General features: G+C 36.3%; 1 protein-coding gene across 3 annotated transcripts; it reads left to right on the top strand.

Moving 5' to 3' along the window:
* The first annotated feature begins 2,110 nt into the window (after positions 1 to 2,110).
* On the top strand, positions 2,111 to 20,302 carry LOC110790435 (uncharacterized). 3 transcript variants are annotated; one of them, XM_021995215.2, is made up of 20 exons: positions 2,115 to 2,274; positions 3,871 to 4,043; positions 4,332 to 4,442; positions 4,556 to 4,612; positions 4,688 to 4,764; positions 4,859 to 4,958; positions 8,566 to 8,639; positions 9,606 to 9,706; positions 9,790 to 9,893; positions 10,015 to 10,068; positions 10,146 to 10,201; positions 10,285 to 10,323; positions 14,688 to 14,829; positions 15,439 to 15,623; positions 15,709 to 15,766; positions 15,874 to 15,922; positions 16,054 to 16,126; positions 16,276 to 16,337; positions 16,462 to 17,704; positions 19,709 to 20,302. In XM_021995215.2, exons 2-20 carry the CDS (start codon positions 3,963 to 3,965, stop codon positions 19,968 to 19,970), a joined length of 2,928 nt encoding a protein of 975 aa, XP_021850907.2. In that variant the 5' UTR covers positions 2,115 to 2,274; positions 3,871 to 3,962; the 3' UTR covers positions 19,971 to 20,302. The 3 variants fall into 3 exon arrangements, with proteins under 3 accessions (XP_021850909.2, XP_021850907.2, XP_021850910.2); XM_021995217.2 differs by lacking the exon at positions 15,709 to 15,766 and having other exon boundaries at positions 2,111 to 2,274; positions 15,874 to 15,941; XM_021995218.2 differs by lacking the exons at positions 4,332 to 4,442; positions 4,556 to 4,612.
* The last annotated feature ends 635 nt before the right edge of the window (positions 20,303 to 20,937 follow it).

Here is a 20,937-nt window from a genome sequence, read left to right as displayed (position 1 = left end):
GGGCTGGGCATGAGCGAGCAACAACAAAAACACCAACACGCAACAACGCACGAGGAGGTGCGACGTTGTGCGCGGGAGCAAAGGCGCGAGAGAGAGAGAGAGAGAGAGAGAGAGAGAGAGAGAGAGAGAGAGAGAGGCGAGAGTGTGGGCTGTGTGCGAGAGGCACGAGCAACGTGCACGAAGAGAGGAGAGGGCGGGGGCTTGTGCGCAGGAGGGCACGAGCAACGCGCAACGGGGCTCGGTTGCATTTAAATTAGCATTAAATATAATGCAATTTAGTTTCAAAAAATCCCAAAAACACTTTATAAATATAATAAAATATATTTATAAATTCAGAAACATACGAGGTATTACATACAATCCTTGGGAAGGATTCGAGCCTCTAATCACTCTTAGCTGAGATCGTCGAACAAACAGTCTATAAGACACGAAATCGGGCTAAAATGAGCTTTTTACGAAAAATATCTTAAATATCTGATGGCCATATAAGGAAGTTTGGAATTATAAAAACCCATTAGTTGGTCACTTAAAGGCACAAAATTATCTTGATACAACATGTGTTTGTAAGAAAATTAGCTAAAATACCATTTAAGTGGCGAACTATATGGTTTTAAGCACTCATTATGCTCCACGAGGACCCATTGCATATATGAGAACCATTGAGATCTCAAACCTTTCGGGGTCCGAAATTTTCCAAATGTGAAGGCTATAATTTTAAGGAATGTGGCCGATGGTCATATAAGGAAGTTTGTAATCATAAAAATTCACTAGTTTGCCGCTTAAAATCATAGAACGACGTTGAATCAACAACATGCATTTGTAAGAAAATCGGCTAAAATGTCATTTAAGAGACGAAATATATGTTACTAAGCACCCAATATGCCACCGGGGAACCATGAGGTATTTGAGAAGCATCCGGGCAAAAGTTCCTTTAAGGGAATTCCAAGTCCTAAAGAGTTATCTTAGATAACTTATTAACCATGCATGAACTTTTTTTTTTTTTTTTTTTTTTTCTTCTGAATTTATTGTTCCTTATCTTATCTTATTTTGTTTTACGGGTATTATTGTTAGGATTAAGAGCAAAAACTATTGTCTCAATAGTACTCCTCTATTCATGTCAATATTTGTTTGTTTCATATCTTATTTAGTTTGTTCCACATGTATTTTCTCACATATTGTTATTATTTCCTAATCTCATTAAAAGAGAAATTTGCCTAACTATTTGCTTTTGAGTGTACTCGATTTTTAATAAAGTAATTAGTGTGTAGCCCGAGTGTTACCCCGAGTTTTGACTTTTATTCGAGTTTATTTTTTTAATTATGTGCACGTAGAGATGTTGTTATCATCAAATTATGGTGGTGACATAAGATTAGTGGTCAATCAACAACCTCTCCGATCTGAAACCTCACATCCAAAAATCTAAACAAAGTCGTATCCTTTTCTTAAACGTAATAACTATACATTTATAAATTAAACAATCATTCTTTTTTTTTGCATTCACTTTGATTCAATGTATTGTTTATTATAAAAAGAATATATATACTTATATAGAAAAATATTACATAAATTGTAGTCGGTTAAGATGGTAAAAAGGGTAACCTTTAATAAAGACGTCTTGTGAAGTATTTCGTATTTGAGTATATGAACGTGCAATGGGGCGGGCTCCATTATCTGTTACGGCCTTACGAAAATTGGTAAATGGTACACCCGGTTGTATGTAGCTCTACATGCAACCGGGTTGTTATGATTCTTAACCCTCAAAAAGCACAATGTTATAGTTTAAAGCACATTTTTACAGGTTAAAGTACATTTTTTATAGCTTAAAAGCAGATACATTTTAAAATAACACATTGTTAGTACAAAAGAACATACGAGCGCGAAGAATTTGAGAGGATATGTAAAGTGATGTTGGTTGCTCACCTTTTAAGTTTAGGTTTTTTTTCCAATTGGAAGAAGATATTCAATATCATAATATTTGAAAAACAAATGTGCAATTAAATTGTAAAAATGTGATTTTAAACTGAAAAATGTGCTTTTTTTTGAGGGATTAGAAAATACAAAACGATCCGATTGCATGTAGAGCTACGTACAACCGGGGTGTACCTAATCATTTGTGGCCTTACGGGCCTTTCTCTTTCTCTTTCTCTCTCCCTCTCCTCTATTTTATCTCTGAAAACTCTAGCTTTTTGATCACAAAGTCGCCATATAATTCAACATCGATCTTGCAAGTTCGCCATCTTTGTTCCTCACTAGCTTCCAACTTCCAGTTTCCAGGTTTTTATTTTTATTTTTGAAATTCATGATTACTCATTTACTCGCACTATTTGTGTTTGTTTGAATCATTTCGAAATTACAGCTGAAATTAGGTTGTTCTTTTGGTAAAATCGCTGAAACTAGGGTTTTGAAATTACTAATTTATTGAAATTTTGGGATTTACACTTCAATCGTACTCTTAAAAGCATAACTTGAATTTGGAGTTGATATTTATATATATTAACTTGTTGAGTTTGATTTTTTTAAGTTTTATACACGAAATTGGTACATTTTTTTTGCCAAATTTAACAAATCAGGTAATGAATTGTGAGTGTAACCAATCTCATACTAGCAAATTAGGTAACTATAAATCTAGCCTTAGGGAGATGCTCAATCTCTATGTTTCGTTTGATTAAGCTTATGTTTAGTAGGGAATAAGGAATTTTCACTTTACCCATTTGGCCATTTATATGAACTTGATTACAACCAGTTGAAAATTATCTCCGTTAACAATGTTTGAAATTTCTGAAATATTAAAGTGCAATTTATTATCAGTTCTGTTATATACATGTTAAATATCTAAAGTTTTATCCCTCAGAGGTCTATGTAATCTACATTTGAAATGAAGCACACAAGATTTAAGTTTCCGTGCCTTCTCTCTTACTTTTAAGAGTTATGTTAAGATCTTGTACTATATGAAGTATAAGAGCATCTAAAGTTTCAAGCTAATAGCTAGACCATTGGGGTGAAAACAATAAATTAGCCTGACCAAGCAAATTAGCTCTCAAAGTTGCCAAATAATTAATTGACAAGTGGGACAAGTGAGACTAATTTAAATAACAAGCTAGTTGCTAGCCATTAGAGCACAAATTAGCTAGATAGTAAAATAGCTTGAAATCTTATGTGGCATAACTTTATCAGTTTAACTCAAATTGACATGATTTTCATAGGGATATGGGCATATAGCGTGACTTCTATCGTGTTTTTGAGTGAGAAAATCTGGAGGTAAAAGGAGGGGTGGGAGAGCAGGGTTCCATTTTTTATCTCTCTTTTTATTAATTTTTAATATGAAATGGGTGGGAAGGAAAAGCTAATTGGAGGGATCCATTTCACTTGCTATCTTCACAAATCATATCTTTCCAATTGGAAAGAAAATTCCAGCCCTTCTCTTTCATCCTTTCATCTTCCCTCGTGATAACCAACCAAGCACTATTAGTGAAAAGTTGATGACTTTTTGACTGTCTATTATATACTTTCATGCTATCCTAGAATTTCAGTATTTCTAATTGATATCTTGATTAACTTCCCGTCATTTGTTCTATCCTAATGTAAAACTCATCTCATAGCTGTACACCTGTATACCCATCACACAAGGTAGGAGGATTAGGTTAAAAATCAATCTAAATTTCTGAATGAATTCAGTATCATATTTATGGAAGAAATTATGATTTAAGATCATTTTTTTCTTCTTCTTGCCATCTCCGTTGTAGGATTGACTAAGTATTCGTTTTTTTCCGCATGTTAGGGAAGAGGCATTGGCAATTTTGATGGCCTATAAGGCCTCATGCCTCATTTAACTAAATTGTCTTTTAATTGTTGTTTTGACCTTAAATGCAGACAGATACTGTTGAGCCATTTAATAGAGAAAGAACCGATCCTTCAGTATCTCAAAAGAACAAACGGCAACCTGAAATAACAAGAAAGAGAAAATGGTTAGTGGGACGATATTTCATTGCAAAAAAAACTCATGGCCCCGAGAAGAGTATGTCAGCAGAGTTACTTTGCAGTTGGTAAGTCTTGTATCAATTGTCTTTTTTGCGGGGGTAAGGGCCTAGGGGGATTATTTGGATTTATGTATTATGCTTATGGAATGGGAGAAATACAGATAGAGGTCGATTTTCCTTCCCATTTTTTAACAAATCAAATCCTTTCCAGTATTAATGAAATTTGGGTAGCTTTTTTGTGGTCCTGTCCTAGAAGTTGTGTCTTTCTAATTGTTATCTCGATCTCTGGACTTGCCAAGTTCCCTCAATAGGTTCTTAGTTTCGGGAAAAAATCATCTTTATTTTTCTGTTCAGCTGGATTATGATAGTGCTGTTCCACCTGAGCAAGCTTGGAGAAGGAGGTTAAACAGTCATGCTAACATTCTAAAAGAGTTTAGTATCACATTTATGGAAGCAGTTAAAATGGTAATTATGTTCTCAACTCACTAGCAAAAGGCTCAACCAATTCACACTTCATATTGGCGCTCTCTCTCTCTGAACCTTCATTGTTTTGTTTTCTCTTGGCATCTCCATTGTAGGTTGGTCTTGGTTTTCGTTTGTGGTCATATGTGAGGGAAGAGGCATCACATGGAAGGGTAAGATAACTTTTAATGTGTCAGGCTACCTTTAATGTAATATCATTTTTACAACTCTCTCAACTTTCAATGCAGAAAGCCCCTATTGACCCTTTTAATAGAGAAAGCACGAAGCCTTCAGCATCTCAAGGAGTACCGCTGGGAGGAATGGGGTAATGATACTCTTTGAGTATTGTACATTGTCTGACTTGTCGTACTTGGATTTTTGTTTATCTCATCTGAACATTTTGTCGTACTGTGTTGTAGAAGTGGCAGCATATCTAGAGGTTTCAGGGGAGAGTTTAGGCAGTGGCAAATCATACCTGGTATATGTGAGGCTTCCCCTGTCGTGGCCAATCAATTTTCTGTAAATCTCTATCCTACAACATGTTTTTTTTCAAACTTTCTTTCCTGCTGCTGAAGTTCCTTTGGCCATGGTTTCTTTAGTGATTAACTAACTGCGAATGACATAATTTGAACCTTCCCTTCTCTGATACCATGTGAATTATGAATCCAGGTGACATTTGTAGATACGAATTCACATGTGTGTTTTTGTGTATCCAGATATACTTTGTAAAGTTTTGTTGTTAAATAGTTGCTTCCGCTTTGGTTGGATTGTCAAGGTATTTTGGGGGCTTTTAGGTTTCTTTTGGCTACATTTTCTTTGTGATTTCAGCAACCGGGCACTTAAGCTTATGCAATGAGGATGCATACAACACCAGGCTCAGAAGAGATTCTAAAAGGAGAAGTGACATGGATATTTGCACTTTAAAGCAGCATGCGTCGTGATTGGGAATTTGAGAGTTCTGTAAGAAGCAACATGGAAATGCTGGAACACATATTTCTCCATCCTTAAGATACATAACAAAAATATTAAGAATTTTTCCTTACAGAATTCATCGTTCTTTAACAAGGGGTGCGGGATTAAGGACAATTCTATTGTCTGGTTCCATCCCACAACAACTATATCGAAGCCTCAATCCCAATGATAGAGCCAACCACATGAATCAAGATTTATCTCCTGTGATCGTCAATCATGATCCCCTTTCCCCCTCTCTTCATTACCTTCTATCAAGTGTTAAGTCTTATATGCACACCCAACTTCTTCATATCATTCTTAACTCCTTCCATCCAAATCATCTTCGGTCTTCCTCGGCTTCTTCAAAGATCGTCAACCAACACATCTTCTGACCTACGTCTCACATGCCCAAACCAGAGCAATCCATTCTCCCTCTTATTATCCTCAATATACAATTTTCCCTTTTTTAAGGAAAATTTGTTAGAAATGACATTTTACGATTTCGATGTCCATTTCCGATGGAGCCAAAGATTCATTTGTTCTTTTGGCTGTGGGATGTAATGGACTAAATTAAAATGGTTCTTAAAACCTCTTCGTTTCCTTTCTATGAAGTAGAAGATGGTCTTCCCGTTGTCGTCCCGTTATCGCTTTTGGGTCAATTGGAAACAACCTCTCTGCAATTGCAGGGGTAAGGTTTCTTACACCCGACCCCCCTTACCCTGCTTCTTGCGGGAGCCTCTTTGAGGCAATGGAGTAATGATAATGATGAAATGACCTTTTATGATTTCGACTTTGTGAGAAAGGACTTTATATAAGCAAAGTGGCAAGATGAGACCTTAATTGAGTTTGTTGTTGTTGATTGGGACCTTAAGTCGGAAAATTACCATTGACCATCACTTTCCGACGTCGACCCATCATGTGCCGGTCACGTGACCTTAAAAAGTTGGATTTTTTTTTAAAATTTTTCCCACTTTTCCCTCCAATTCCAATTTCCAACCCTCTATTGGAATTTGTTCGAAAAGACCTTTTATGTGGCCACCTTTGTGAGAAATGATTTTTTTTTTAAAAAGTTGGCAAATTGGGACCTCAAATCCGAGCATTGACTTTGCTTTTTCGGCGTTGACTTTGTTTTCTCACAATGTGATTTAAGTTGTCAATTTTTTTATTCTCCTCCTTTTCCCTCCAATTGCTTTACAAGAAAATCAACATAGCCATAAAGTCGTCTCAACCTTGGGGTTTAAAGATAACTGATTAACAAAAAGATCGGGATAAAATCAATATCTTTCATCAAACCAACTACAGTGGCAGTTTACATCATGAAAGTTGTAATATATTGTATTTCATACTTCATAAACTACAATTGCATTTCATACCCATACATTGCATTTCATACTTCATACCCCAGATTAATCAAACCTACACGGGCTTACACCCTAACTAAACAGACACTTTCACAAAGATGAAACTAACTAGTAACTACAAAATACACAATTGCGCATAGACTTAGAAGAATAACCAAATAGTCATTCTTAATCTCTAACCTACACCTAACTAACAAAACACTTGCACAAAGATGAATTTGACTACAAAAGACACAATTGCGCATAGACTTAGAAGAATAACCAAATAGTCATTCTAATCTCTGACTGCTTTTTGCCTTCTTCCTCATCTTCTTATACTTCATCTTTTCAGAGGAGAGAGATGCGATCTGGGGTTAATAAAGAGGAGTTTGAAATTAGAGGGAAAGGGGGGGGGGGGGGGATGCAGGACATGGTGTATAGGGAGGAAAAAGGGAGAAAATCGAGGCAAATGGAAGTCATCACCTTGAAAAACCAAGTCAGTGCTTGGAATCCGACTAAAGGTCCCAGTCAACCACCAAAATGTGATTTAAGGTCCCAATTTGCTACATTTTTTAAAATAAGGTCATTTCTTACAATGGTGGCCACATAAAAAATCCTTTCTAACAGATTCTAATAAAGAGGGGTTGGAACTGGAGGGAAAAGGGGGAAAAAATAAAAAATATTTTTTGTCCTATTTTTTAGGTCGTGCGAACAGCACGTGATCGGCCAACAGCCCAACGCCGGAAAGTGATGGTCAATGGTCATTTTCCGACTTAAGGTCCCAGCCAACAACAAAACTCAATTAAGGTCCTATTTTGCCACTTTGCTTATATAAGGTCGTTTCTCACAAAGTCGACCTCATAAAGGGTCCTTTTTACAAAAAAAATCCTTTTTTTAATCCTCAACATTTGCAACTCCAACTTCCCTCCTGATGTCTTCATTGTTTGGTTCCATCCCAATTTCCAAATTATAACAAGAATAACACAATTCCATAGTGCATTGAGATTACACTTTGCAGAAAATAGATAAATTAGACAAACTAATGTTCCTTGAAATACCAAGGGAAGTTCCATAAGTACTTGATAGTTTTATCTATGGAATTCTTCATCTCTAAGGCTTGCCTTTGAAGAAGCTTACAGTGATTAGCTCTTGTGCATCATATTCAATTGGTTCTGCGTTCTGCCACATGGCAAAATCTTTTTGCATGATGGTAGTAATTTATCCAGGCTACAAATGTTGTTGTTCTAGGCTTGGTAATTTCTAACAATGGTGAAGGTGGCTATAAAGGAGATGGGTCACTTCATACTCCTTTTCATGAGTCAACAAGTGTTGAAAACATATCCAATGGGTTGTTTACGTATAGTACATTTCCATGGAAGTTATATCTGTTCTTTTTTCTTCTTAAATCTTAACCAACATTTATTTCTAAGATAAAATTTAATATTTTGTAATAATAGATGAGATAAGTTCATCTTAACTTACAGAATAAGAACTTAAATTGTTATACCTCCCCTCCGTATATGATGTATGAAAAAACATACTGTATAAAACTAACAATACCCAATTCCATATCCTGATTAAAAAACGTGAAGACAAGAAGAAATGTGGGACTCATATAAGTGATGTGCACCCTTCCCTTGATTTCCTATGTTTCCAATAAATCTTTAATTAATCCACATAAGAGTCCGATTACATGGTGAAGCACCACAAAATGTTTCTTCCTCATAAGAAAGCTTTAAATAATCTCACATCACAAGAATGCTTCCTTTTTTTTCATTGTCTGTTTTGTCCTTATTAAATTTATAGAAAGTATGCTGAATTACTTGGAATTGCAGATTTTTATATCTCGAGATGGAGGAAGTAGAAAATATGCATCAGTTTTGGCCCCAGGGCAGCCTGAAGGGTTAGGGTAAGCTTATAACCTGTGAAGCATTTACATGTTGGTATGATTTGGGCCATTTGGCCAATCACTGTGATTGGTATTATAAAGAAAGATGAAGGATTTATAGTAACTTTTAACCTATTTATCTCCTTAGATGGAATTTTCTTTTTAATTGTAGGAAACTTTACTAGAAATCTCTAAGCTTTAAGAAATTCTTCATGCTAACCCTGGTTTCATGTAATCTTGGCTTCATAGTTTTTAGTCAAAGTAACATTAATGTTTGATGAAATCCACACCATATCCGTTTTAAAATGGAGCAATTCTATATTTCTATCCTCATTTGGGGAATGCTTAAGAAGGAACCCCTCAAAATTTGAGGGTGCTTTCTATTTTTTTTCAATCTCTAATAAAATTCCTTAAATATTTATTTTGATGTTTAGGGCGTGTGTATGATCTTTAATCAACTTGTGAAAACTTAGAGTGAAAGTGCCTAATTTATTTTTTTATTCATTAGCATATTTACCCTAAAAAATACTACTTCCTCCATTTCTAAATAGTTGCAACATACCCATTTTCACATACTTTAAGAAAAAAGAAGCAAATTTCTTTATTTTGAGGGCATAAATGGAAAGTTCTATTATTTTATTTGGTGGGTGAGAAATTGGGAGTTAGTAAAGAGAATAAAGTGAGGGTATAGATGTCATTGCATACAAAATAGTTTACCAATTATAGTGTGTTGCAAGTATTGTGATGTTTCCGTTTTAGGAAAGTGTTGCAAGTAAAAAGAAATGGAGGAAGTACATGATTTCTTCATCTTGGTGATTCCTTGGTGTGCCCTTGGAAATTTTGGTGTGTCTGTGTCTAAGACATAACCAACAAATACCAATGAATCAGACATTGGAACCTTTTTGGCACTTCCCAGATGTTCCATGCGATAGAATTGAAACTTTTGCAGCCATACTATTAGCTCACTTCTGCCTTCTATTTCTGCAGGAAATCTGGTGATCAGGGTGTATCCTCTTGGGGTTGGAATTTGAGTGGCCAGCATTCATCTTATCATGCTTTATTTCCAAGGGCGTGGACAATATATGATGGTAGTTTGTCATATTTTATTGTCTGTGATCTCATCACTTATTGATTCTCTTTCCACTCACAGTCAACTTTTATTCACATGTAGGTGAACCTGATCCTGAACTGAAGATCTCTTGCCGTCAAATATCTCCCTTTATACCTCACAACTACAAGGATAGCAGTCTTCCTGCTGCGGTCTTTGTTTATACGGTATGTGTTAATAAATGAACTGAATTGATTAAAGAATTACTGGGACTGCCAAATGTTGTGGCAATGCTTAATCTAATTGTAAATTTGGTTTTCTAATAGTGCTAGGTCTGTTTTGTCGCAGTTGGTAAACAATGGGAAGGAAAGGGCTAAAGTCAGCCTTCTTTTCACTTGGGCTGTAAGTTTGCAGTGTGTTTTCACATTATAATATGCATCACGTGAACAAGTTTTCAGCACATATGAAATTTTTCACAGAACTCTGTTGGAGGAGTCTCCCATCTATCTGGAGAGCATGTTAATGAACCATTCATGTGAGTGTTGTTAACATTTGCTTTCATTTGCTTATGAGTTACAATGAACCTATGTTGATGATATTTGGCCTTTCTTTTGATAGCGGTGAAGACAACGTTTCTGGTGTTCTCCTGCATCACAAGCAAGTGATCAAACCTTACTATCTTTTTGTTACGGTTGGTTTGATTTTCTTTTAAGAGTAAAGGAGTGCAATTATTATGTTCGTTTTTTATGTTGAGCCTGGTGAGCTAATTTGCTGAGTAATGCAATAGTGAATGAAAAACTTTGCATATGATGAATGCAAAAATTAGGAGTTGATAAGTTTAAGATATGATCCAAAACATGCATGTTCTCTTATGGAACATTAGACTCTTAGGCAGGGTCGGTTGTTGGCGTTTTGCAAAGTTGCACTTATGTTCTGTTATTTTCATTTCACTTGTGAATATATATGAAAAATTTGTCGAGGGCAGGCATGGGCTTGGCTTTTGTCTTGTGGTACCGCACATAGGCGAGGCTACTGGCCTGGACATATGTGCGGAGTATTGGCAGCATGATGCATATGTGGGCTTGCTTGTTGGGCTAGCAAGAAGCAGTGAGTTGAAGCGTGGCTAACAGCAGTGCTGTAGGTTGTGCAAAGGCTACTGGGCCTCGGTAGTTTATTAATTAGCTATCTTACTTTTGGGAGTTTATTTAGTTAGTTTATGTTAGTTAGCGGCTCACTTATTCTAGGAGGGATTTGCCTTAATCTTCCCCTCGACCCCTCCTAGGATGGGCCTTCTCCTTGCCCAAAAGAAAAGTTTGCTGCTCACTCAGTTTTGTCCACAAACGGAATTTTACGTGTTGATTATTAGTTTATGACTTTTTTGTTTTGTTTTGTTGTAGCTTGTGTTGGTTGGCAGGAAGTTTTTTAAGGTTTTGTTACCAGAATTATTTCAGTAATTCAACATAAACAATAAAGAAGTTTGCTTTTACCTTTTGAGTTGTTCAAGTCTTTAACTTGGGTGATTTGTTTTCAAGAATCCTTGTTTGGTGCCAATGCGCCATGCGTTACGAGTTAATTTTTCCACTGTTTTGAACCTTAGGCGAAATACCTAAGAAAATCAATTTAGGATCCTTAGAATTGGCTAATCCTTCTGTTCAGCGGAGTTTAAGCCTGTAGGGTTAATTTATCCTGGTGTAAAATTACTACGTGGCATTTTCTCTGTTCTATTGATTGGCACTCATGAATGTTTTTTTGTGTTGCTGATAGTTTAGTTACTCATTCAGTTTGCATGGTGGAAGGGCTTGAGATGATGCTTGGATTGCTTATGTTTTTATCAATTTCTCTCCTCTTACTTGAAAGTGGTTCTTTCAAAATGAGTGGCAAGGATCAGGAGTATATTACTGTACCCTGTAGTGTTTAGACATGAAACTGTATTATCATTCACCCCAGGCTTTCAGATGTTTCTTCTTTTTTGTTTGACCTGCTGATGCACTAGAATTTCCCTCAACAATCCGAAAACTAGCTCAGCCCGGCCCCACCACCGATGCATAATAATCAGTCCAATACCTTCACGTTTAGCTCACCCTCACCTACCCACACATCCCAACAAGTATGAGGAGATAGATCCTGGCGAGAAAAACGGGGGTAAAATAAAACTACCGCTGTAAACTTTTGGAACTGGTAGAGAATAGATCCTCTATGGTGGATTTCTACCATTGAAAGGCCACTGCAATTTGAACTCTGTCGGGAGGTAATTATGACGGTCTGGTGGTGGTAGGAGATGCCGGTGTTGGTAAGTAGAGTGGAGCGTCTTGGAGGAGACGAAGATGATGGCTGTTGGGACAAAGAGAATAGGAAAGAAGATGAAGGGTAAATACTCAGAGAGAGAAAGAGTTAGCTGGGTGTTTCCTTTTGTGTCTTAGTGAAGCAAAAATGTTTTCTAAAAACCCTTTCTTGATTCCTTTCCCCCCTGTGACCTTTCTAGATCCTTTCCCCTTTTTGTTGGTGAACCAAACAACCCTAACTTACACATGGAGTACGATAAAGTTAATACATGAATACCGTATGGTTTATGTTCTCATCTTTCCCGGGGCTTCTTCCTCTTCATTCTTCTCTTTTTTATAAATCAAACCAGAGGTCTCCTTACCATGCGCGAGTGCTCTCTCCACGACGGCAGGTCGGCAGCCACAACCTCAGTTCCAACCTACGACATCCTAGTGAGTCGTCTTTCCCTCTTCCTGGCTTCTTTCCTTTTCCTTCCTCTTGCCTTCTCTTGTTCTCTATTCTTTCATTTTCTTGGTTGGCTTGCTCCTTTTCCTCTCTCCTTTCCTTTGTTTGCCAGCTATTTATCTCTCGCTTTTTATTTGCTCATTTGCAAAAATTAGTGGCAACATTTGGTTGCTTCCTATCTATTTTATGATTATTATTTTTTTCCAAATTTTTTAAATTTCCTTTATAATTATTGATGTATGTACTATATATTTGTTGTTTCCTTGCCATACCTGCAACTTGAACTTTTGAAATGTCCCCATGTTCCTGTCCCCACCTCCTTGAAACCTAGTAACCTACACATGACTTGTTCTAGTCGACCTGGACACACGTGCTAGGATTACCATTGTTGAGAGAGAGACAGAAAGAGAGTATAAGCAGGTGCTAGGTGTTAAATTGTGTCAATGGTTATGCTTATGCATGTCTTCTTTGTCTACCCAATTTGTTTTTAGTTGGAGTTTTAACGAAATAGCTTGGATCAGATACATCTAGATGAAAGCCTATACTATGCGACTGGAAAATAAGAGGAGCACGCTTTATTTGTGGAATAAATTAAAGAGCATCAATAATGATCCACTGGACGGATGGTAAGCTGGATATAACATCCATTCGCTGCAAAAAAAATCGCACATAACATCCGTTCTTCTTTTTTATGTGGCTTTGACAGAATTGGCCATCATCCTTGACTCCTTCCCCCCTTTAATTTGTTTTACTTGCTCTCTAATTAACAGCGGACCAATTTTAAAACTTAATGTGCTTTGGAATTGTTTTATCTTTCTTTATATTTTTTTCAAGTCTCTTTCTTTTTCCTTTTCAGTTTTGCAATATACACATTGTAACAGACAAATATTATATATGTGTGATGTACGAGTCTCTGTGAATATCTATATCACATATTAAAGCCAACAACCTTTTCTTGGCCTAAAATTCTTCTTAGCTTTTTATAGACTTAATATCTAAGAGAATTCTAGAAGTTCGCATACCAAAAAAAAAAAAATATTCCAGATCCAAGAGCACATTTTAAAAAGAATAAAAAGAAAAGTTAAACAGTTTCTTTGCCAAACAAAATATTTTTTAGAACATTTTAAATTTTTTGTGCATGTAACACTTGCACTTCTTAACTTGTATGATTAATATGATACTTTTCTAAAACTTTATGTAGTTATACTGCCATTAATCTTACGAAATACCTCTGCGATAACTGTAATATTCCTTCATGTGATGTACAACATGTACTCCTTCCTTTTTTTTAAGTGTTACATTTCCCTAAATCGGCCTTTTTTATGTAAGTGTTACACTTCCATACTTGGAAACTTACTATGCTATTTAATTATATCTCTCTCCTCTCAAGGTCCCCTCTTAATTATATCAATCTTTCTCTTTCTTCCATGGTTCCGTCACGTACACATACCATCTTTTTATTACAGAGTACAATAAAATAATTCACCTACTATCAATTTCTTACAATAAAATATTAACCATTTACCCTACTTGCATATTATTTTAACAAATTCAACCCAAACCTCCTAAAACTATGTGCCAATCAAAGTGTTACACTGTAAAAATAAAACAACGGAGGGAGTAAGATGGTAAATAACATGCCTTTATAATTATTTACATACCTAAATGATTTTTGATATCGTACCTTAAGCCAATGATAGCTAACTCCCAATCTCTACCAATTGAGGCACATCTGGACAGCATAAGCACTTTTTTGTACTTTACATGTTAAGATTGTGTAATACACGTTTACAAGAGCATATAGTCCTGGGAGCATATTTTATTTTGGCAAAATATTTTATCCGTCATTTGTTTCATTACCTAGTCTTCTCAGGAATTTAATGACGAAGTTAGTTACCAACTTAGCATATTTACTTCAGAGATCTGGCACAATGCTCTGTTCGAATTAAAGCTCATGTTCTGCATGGTTTATTATTATTAGTGTTATCTGGCTAATTTTTACTTTCTTTGTTACTTCGGTTGACTCTGGTGGTGAATATGTTTTTATCTTTGTAGAGTAGGCAATATTTTGTGTTTGTTGAAAATGTATTTGCCTCTCGCTCATATTGTTTTGGTGGTTATGTGCCTTATGGGCTTCTGGCGGTAGTTGCTGTTGCCTTTTCCCCCTTCTTTTTTCTTGTCCCCCCTTTGGCGTGGTGTATGCAAATTTGTTTTCCTCATCCTTTGATCTATTTTATTACTTGAGAAATGCTACTGAGTTTGATATCCTGAATGAGGATCGTGGCATGATACAGGACCGCAAAGGACAACCCTCCAGTTACTTTTGCAATAGCTGCTTGTGAAACACAGAATGTAAATGTGACTGTTCTTCCATGCTTTGGTTTAGCGGAGGGAAGTTCTATAACAGCAAAGGATATGTGGTCAAAAATGACACAGGTAGGGGTCCACTGGTTTCAGGTTATTGATTTAATTTAGTTCTCAGTTCTCTATTTGCTTCGTCTTCCCTGAAGTTTCGGGTGTAATTCTTGTGGAAATGTTGTAATTAATTTTACCTGCACCTACATTTGAGCCTCGTTGTAAGGGTTGTTCAGCTATGTTGACTGCTTTTGTGAACTTTCTTGCTTCCCCAATTTTTGATCAGGCAAAAGCTTAAAAAGAAGGAATAAAATTGATATATCCCTCATTCCATAAAATATTGAACAATGGTTGACTTTACGCTCTGCAACAGACGATTTTGACTATATCTCGAATTATGTAAGTAGAAGTTATAAAAAGTTAACATTTAGAAAAAATATATATATAGATACGAATCTAACAAGATCCCACAAGATTACAATTTTTCTTACGTATGAATCACAAAAGTTGATCAAAGGTCTAGTGAGAATAGTGTAAAAAAACAAATGGTGCGATAAACGGAGGAAGTATAAGATTCTGTTCCTTTAAAAGATATAAAATCCTAATTAAAAAAATCTGTTTGTGCTTATCTAGTATGCATGCCTATATATTATTTTTATGTATTTTGATTTAATTTTTTTTGGGTTTAAGGATGGGCAATTTGATCGGGAGAATTTTAGTGCTGGACCAAGCATGCCATCCATGCCTGGAGAAACGCTTTGTGCAGCGATTTCAGCTTCTACATGGGTGGAGCCTCATGGAAAGTGTACTGTTGCATTTTCTGTTGCATGGTCATCCCCTAAAGTAAAGTTTTTGAAAGGAAGTTCTTATTACAGGTAAGGACCAAACTTTTCGTTTTTCCTGTAGTTTTTTGCATCTGTTGAATGATTGGATATTTGCACCTCTATTGGTAAATTACAGGATTTCTGTTTTGAGGTTCAAAATCTTGAAAGGGTGCAGCTACATGGTTATTCTGTCAGTTAGGATTTGCTTTCTTATGTTTTTGGTTTCTTGGGGGAGGAGGAGGTTGGTTTGATGGTCCAGCCGTCCAGTATGGATTCTATAACATATACTATAATATTGTAGGCGATATACGAAGTACTATGGTACATCACTACGAGCGGCCGAGGAATTGGTACATTATTCACTCACTAGTATGTACTGTTGATCCTGATTATTTTAATTTTTGGGCATTTTAATTTTTTTAATTTCCTTGATGTTATTATTCTAAAAAGGTTTTTTTTTTTGTAATTTAATCCTCATCAGACTATAAGAGATGGGAGGAGGATATTGAGAAATGGCAAGACCCGGTGCTGAAAGATGATAGACTGCCAGAATGGTAGGAAATTATGAAACTTGGAAGATACTATAATTGCTTTTAGTAGTTATGGCACACTATAATTGCTTTTCTCCTTTTAGATCTGTGTGTTTTCACTTTTCAGTATACTTTCCTGTGTCAAGTTAGCTAACTTTTCTTCCCTTTTGCAGGTACAAATTTACACTGTTTAATGAACTATACTTTCTGGTAGCTGGTGGGACTGTTTGGATAGGTACTAATTGACAGTTGTAATGTTTTTTGAAATATGCATCTGTTGGCCATCAGAATCATGCAAGGGGCAATTGATGTTTTCTCCATTTTTGCCTCTTTCATATATAAATGAATTTTCATTGCAGACTCGGCTGAGGCAGCTGGAAGTTCTTTATATGATAAAAAGCAGCCGACAAAAGACGAGAACACAAAGTTTACGTCAGCAGAAAAGGTAGACTCTAAAGGCTTGGTATTTGAGCATAGAAATGGGGCAAATGTTGATAAGGCCGATGCTGGAAAAGGAAATGTTTTAGAGGAGATAGTAGTACCCTTGAGAAAAGCTAAGCAGCCGTTTTCTTTGGCAGAACCCCAGGATGAGTGTAATGATGTGGGTAGATTTCTTTATCTGGAAGGAGTGGAATACGTAATGTGGTGCACATATGATGTGCATTTCTATGCATCTTTTGCACTGCTTGATTTGTTTCCCAAAATTGAACTTAGTATTCAACGTGAATTCGCCAAAGCTGTCCTGTCTGAGGATGGTAGAAAAGTACGATTCCTAGCTGAAGGTAACTGGGGAATTCGCAAAGTAAGAGGAGCTGTTCCTCATGATCTGGGAACACATGACCCGTGGAAAGAGATGAATGCTTATAATATACACGATACAAGCAAATGGAAGGATTTGAACCCCAAGTTTGTACTCCAGGTCTACAGAGATTTCGCAGCAACAGGAGACATGGCATTTGGAATTGATGTTTGGCCTTCTGTTCGTGCTGCCATGGAGTATATGGACCAGTTTGACATGGATGGTGATGGCCTTATAGAGAATGATGGATTTCCAGATCAGACATATGATACATGGACAGTTCATGGAGTCAGTGCTTACTGTGGCTGTCTATGGCTTGCAGCACTTCAGGCTGCAGCAGCAATGGCTTTCCAATTAGGTGACGAGGAATTTGGTGAAAAATACAAGAGAAAATTTCAGATGGCCAAACATGCGTTTGAAGCCAAGCTGTGGAATGGCTCTTACTTCAATTATGACTCTGGATCAAGTAGTAACAGTAAATCTATTCAAGCTGATCAATTAGCTGGACAGTGGTACACAGCTTCGTCTGGGTTGCCTAATCTCTTCGATGACTTCAAAATCAAGAGCACCCTGCAGAAAATCTTTGATTACAATGTCATGAAAGTTAAAGGAGGCAGGGCAGGTGCTGTAAATGGGATACATCCCAACGGAAAGGTGGATGAGACCTGCATGCAATCACGTGAAATTTGGACTGGAGTTACTTATGCTGTGGCTGCTAAAATGATTCTTGCAGGGATGGAGGAGCAGGCCTTCTCAACTGCTGAAGGAATTTTCATTGCTGGATGGTCTGAAGACGGATATGGGTAAGGTGTATTTTTATTTTACTGTAGCGAATCTTCTTTGCTTGACTTATTCTCTCTCCTTAAAGTGTCATTTGTCATTAATCTCTTACCAATCACAGACATAGTTTTGGTGGCCGAAGAGATTTTCTGACTTGCACAATCTCACTTTTTCCCTCATCTATTTTGTTACTTGTCAGTTGTCACTTCTGCATTTATTTTTATTTTTTTCCGTCTACAGTCTAGCACCCTTCGTCCGATGCAACCATAAATATTGGCTTTCTGTAGGATATTTTTCATTTGTGGTTTGCGGTTCTACACATAATATTTTTAAGAAGTTGTCACCTATGTTTGCTTAGTTAATGATGATTAGAACTTAGTAGGAGTGGACATGAACGTTCTCTTCACACTGACCTTGTCCTCAAAATCTTCTTAGGTGCACAGTGGGAGGGATTGGTAATTAGAGCTTATCGTGATTGAAGCGACAATCTAATGATATAGTTCCGGCCATCCGGGTGACTAAAATAAAATAAATAAAAGTCTAGATCCCTGAAAACAAATTTAGAGGATTTTGAATTTGAAGCGCCCAAGCAATGAGAAAAAAGCTCAAGTGAACACTGAAGAGCACTAAAAAGTAAATCAAGTACAAGTGAAACTCAATAATCAATATTCCACTCTTCTCCTAATATTTACATCATATCGCTTGACATATCTGAAAACAATAACCCGAACATAATTCCAGACTACACCCTAATAGAAAATAAGTAAACTAATTACTACTAGATAAATAAGTAAATAAAACTCACTCAAACTTTAAGGTCATGTTTCGTTTACCTTTATGTCACTTATTTCAAGACCAATAAGTTAAAATAAGTTCTGATAATGGTTGATAAGTTCAGATAATAATTGATAAAAGGTCAGATAAAGGTCATAACGGTTACCTAAGTACAATTTACAACTAAAATAAGTTATAGTAAGTTCAGATAAGTGAAATAAGGTGAATAGATCGGACCTTAACTCCTACTACGGATACACGTAATTACTAGATATTACAAATCCTAAATAAGTTGTGCGGCTTTGTCCTAAATACAATCTTCTAAGAACTCCTTTGAATGTAAATACTGAGATGCCACATAATATTTTGTGTTTTGTTTATTTAATGGGCTTTATATAAGTATATACACATACAAACCACAAAAACAAGTCAGACCGAAATATCAAAAAATCGAATCTTAATGGCTAATCTTTTATCAGCCCAATGCTTATGCGTCATCGAATGATAGGAACTGATTGCATTCTCATTTTTCAGTTAAAGATGGAACAACTATTATACACCAAATGGTCTTTCCATCTTATGATTTGTTGATCATTAGCTCATATGTATAGAACTTCTGCTCCATCGACCCTACACTATGTTTAGGGTATGGGTCCAATAATCCAATTTATTTAAACCCTATGAGTTTAGGTAGGGTGTAAGTGTTCTCAGATAGGTATATTCCGTCCATATTCAGTTCCAAAGTCCAAACCCTGCTCAACCCAACCCAACCCAACCCAACCCAAACCAGGCCCTATGTACCTGTCTTAAAAAATAAAGTAAACTAGAAATAGATTAGAAAAAGACCACCTAAGTTCAGAAAAACAAAACAAAGCTATGGATGGATTTTTGTGGCCGTTTTCTTTTTTGTGCATTATGTGCTTGTAGAAAATTGGACGACATAAAACTGGATAGTAGTAAGTTTTGAACCTAGGCTGGACTCGTACAGTCATACACCCATACCCTATGCGTTCAGGTAACCTTCTTATTTCTTTGACCTATGGGTCCAAGTCTTACTAGGACTCATCCATTGCCAACCCTAGTTCATACACTGGGATGTCATTCTTTGTTGGTTTGTGTGTTAGAACCTTTTTGTGGGTGTACCAGGTTGTGTTTTATCTGTAAAACCGTCTTTCAGCAACATCCAAGTTTCCTTCGAGAGGTGGGATTATTTAGTAATTTAATTTTTTCCATTGTTTTTTCTCATTTTGTAGATATTGGTTCCAAACCCCGGAGGCTTGGACAATGGATGGCCATTTCCGTTCTCTAATTTACATGAGGCCGTTGGCAATTTGGGGAATGCAGTGGGCATTATCCATGCCTACAGCAGTTATTGAGGCGCCTAAGATTAACATAATGGACAGGTCTGATTTGCCTGCTTTAAGTTCAAGATCCACTCGCAACGAGGCAGGTGGAAGAAAGGCCTCAAGAAAAATGAAGTGTTTCGGGAACTCAGTGTTCAGTTGTGCATGTTAAATGTGTGTATATTGCTTTTTTCTAGCAGAAATATTAGTTGCTAGATCCTTCAGTCTTCAATCCTTACACCTATTAATCCTATTGATCCTCCCTTACCTCTACCAGCCTTTGTTATTTCAGGATGGAAGGGGTATGGGTCAGAGCATGATTTTTTATACAGGGATTAATAATACAGAACCAGCTCCTTACCTCAAGATATAATTGGTTGAATTTAGGTACAACAATTAACCATTTTGCAATGTAAAAACTGTGGATTATGTTCAGTTTCCCCAGAATAAAGGTCCTTCACAATCGATTATTTGTGACACCTAACTAACTTCATGACCTGAATAGTTTTCAGTGTCCTCTATTTTATACTTTACTATTTATTTGTCATGATTTAATAGAACCCCATTCAATATACTTCCCGTGGCAAAATTATGGTGTACGATGACTTGTTGGCACGTTTTCCAAGGCAAAATTAGGGTTTAAGGTGACATTTCGACATATTTTCCAATGTAAAATAAGGGTTAAGGTGACTAATTGACACGTTTTCCAAGGCAAAATTAGCGTTTATCTTTTTAACATGTTTTCCGAGAAAAATTAAGGTTCAGGGTTAAGGATTAGGGTTTATGGTTTATAGTTAAGGGTTTAGTGTTTAAGGTTTAGTAAAAAAAAAATATAGCTTATTTGTGTCAACTTAGGTGCGATATAAATGATTGTACATTTGTGACGTCCTTAAATATAAAGTGTGTGAAAAATCATATAATCAACACGTATTCACAGCTGTTTTTATCTTGGAACTAAATAAGTGATTACAAAGTTATCATAATCTGTGAATACTTGTTGATTATATGATTTGTGTGAATGTCGAGTAATAACAAGTATTAATTACTAAATCATGTAAAGTGAAACTGAGTAGCAATAGCTTTAGATTGTGCAAGTCTGAAGTGACGGACAATCAAGAGTTGGGGAAATCGGTCGCCTA

This window comes from Spinacia oleracea, chromosome 4 (genome assembly GCF_020520425.1).
Source record: "Spinacia oleracea cultivar Varoflay chromosome 4, BTI_SOV_V1, whole genome shotgun sequence".
NCBI lineage: Eukaryota > Viridiplantae > Streptophyta > Magnoliopsida > Caryophyllales > Amaranthaceae > Spinacia > Spinacia oleracea.
Note: the sequence above shows the minus strand (reverse complement) of the source record. Positions and strands in the feature narration are given on the sequence as shown.